Source organism: Cicer arietinum, unplaced genomic scaffold (genome assembly GCF_000331145.2).
Source record: "Cicer arietinum cultivar CDC Frontier isolate Library 1 unplaced genomic scaffold, Cicar.CDCFrontier_v2.0 Ca_scaffold_5415_v2.0, whole genome shotgun sequence".
Classification (NCBI taxonomy): Eukaryota; Viridiplantae; Streptophyta; class Magnoliopsida; order Fabales; family Fabaceae; genus Cicer; species Cicer arietinum.
The window spans coordinates 1-1,612 of NW_027339062.1; the positions used below are offsets into that span (position 1 = coordinate 1).

Consider the following 1,612-nt stretch of genomic DNA (forward strand, 5'->3'; position numbering starts at 1 on the left):
CCTATATATATATATATATATATATATATATATATTATGAGAAATGATTTTTGAACATCAGAATATTGTTGTCAAATACTGTCCTTCGTTTTTTTGTGTATTTTTGAAATATACGCAAGGTGTAAAAGATAAAAACTGAGAGAGATAAAGATAAATTCATAGGGTGTTTATATTTTGGTGTTCAAATAACACAACCGATATAGTTAAGATACATACAATCTTATAAGTACAACTTAAAGGGTAAAAGACTGCAGGGACCCTTGATATGTTAGGGCGCGAGTTTGAACCCGTAATACCCCTCTTCTCCATGCACACTCAGTTTTGCCGCAAGCATCTTTAAAAAAAATACACACACTATTAATATAAGTTGAATTTCAAAATGTGACGGGAAAAATCCAGATATGCCAAAACTAGTCCAGATTCATTGTATGTACTTGGACTAACAATGCCAATAATGCTGATTCTGCTTTTACAATTTTCCTACACATATTTTTTGTCATTTGTAAACAACCTTTATATAAGAGAAACACAATAAACCATCTTAACCATTGATTTATCAACTCTAGCAACAGAACAACAATGGGAGAGGTGGACCCAGCTTTTGTCCAAGACCAACAACATAGACCAAAACTATCCATTATCGAAGCCAAAGGAATTCCCGAAATTGACCTCTCCCCTATACTCCCCCATGCAGCTCCAGATCAATATGACATTGATACCTTAGTGAAGGAAATTGGAACTGCATGCAAAGAGTGGGGTTTCTTTCAAGTCACAAACCATGGGGTGTCCCTTAGTCTTAGGCAGAAGCTTGAGGAAGCTTCTAGAAAGTTCTTTGCTCAGAGTTTGGAGGATAAGAAGAAAGTTGGAAGAGATGAGATCAATCCTACTGGTTATTATGATACAGAGCATACCAAGAACGTTAGAGACTGGAAAGAAGTGTTTGATTTTCTTTCTAAAGATCCCACCTTTATTCCTCTGACTTCTGATGAATTTGATAATCGGGTTATTCAATGGTCTAATCCATCCCCTCAATACCCTCCACAATTCAGGTAGTTAAGTTAATTAATTTTCAATCCTTACTAATTATTCATTATTCGTTCATTAATTATTGAAAGTCTCATGTGAATTGGATATGATAGGATTGGAAAATTGTTTATAAGTGATGAGTATCCGACGCATTATGAATTGATTTTGTGGGTCCGAATCATACACAATCTAAATTTTAAGATAATACCGGAGTACTATATTAGATCTTTGGCCTAGGTAGTTAATCCCAACGTTTTTTGGTGAGATTCATCCCGCTGTCCCGATACAGTGTAGTGCTTGACCGCGACAGCGTGAAGCAAGATCCCGGCGAGATCCCGCTAGTCCGGCGTAGTTAATCCCAGGGAGATCTCGCTATTATTTCTTGTTTCTTCCTTCTCTTTGTTGTTTCAACTTTCACATAGGAAGAAGAGGAAGAAGAATATGCTAATGAAGATGATGTTTATCTTTGATTCCTATGCTAGAACATGGATTTGAGTTTTAATATTTAGTTATTTTATTACTGTGTGTTAAAGACTTCAATATGCATCATCTTTATTTCCTTGACTTTTGTTGGTATTTCAATGTA

At 35.4% G+C, this 1,612-nt stretch overlaps 1 protein-coding gene across 1 annotated transcript; it reads left to right on the plus strand.

Moving 5' to 3' along the window:
• The first annotated feature begins 88 nt into the window (after positions 1 to 88).
• LOC101500850 (2-oxoglutarate-dependent dioxygenase 19-like) lies at positions 89 to 1,590 on the plus strand. Its single transcript, XM_004517109.4, has one exon. The coding sequence runs from the start codon at positions 580 to 582 to the stop codon at positions 1,051 to 1,053; it is 474 nt and encodes a 157-aa protein (XP_004517166.1). The 5' UTR covers positions 89 to 579; the 3' UTR covers positions 1,054 to 1,590.
• Positions 1,591 to 1,612: the final 22 nt, after the last annotated feature.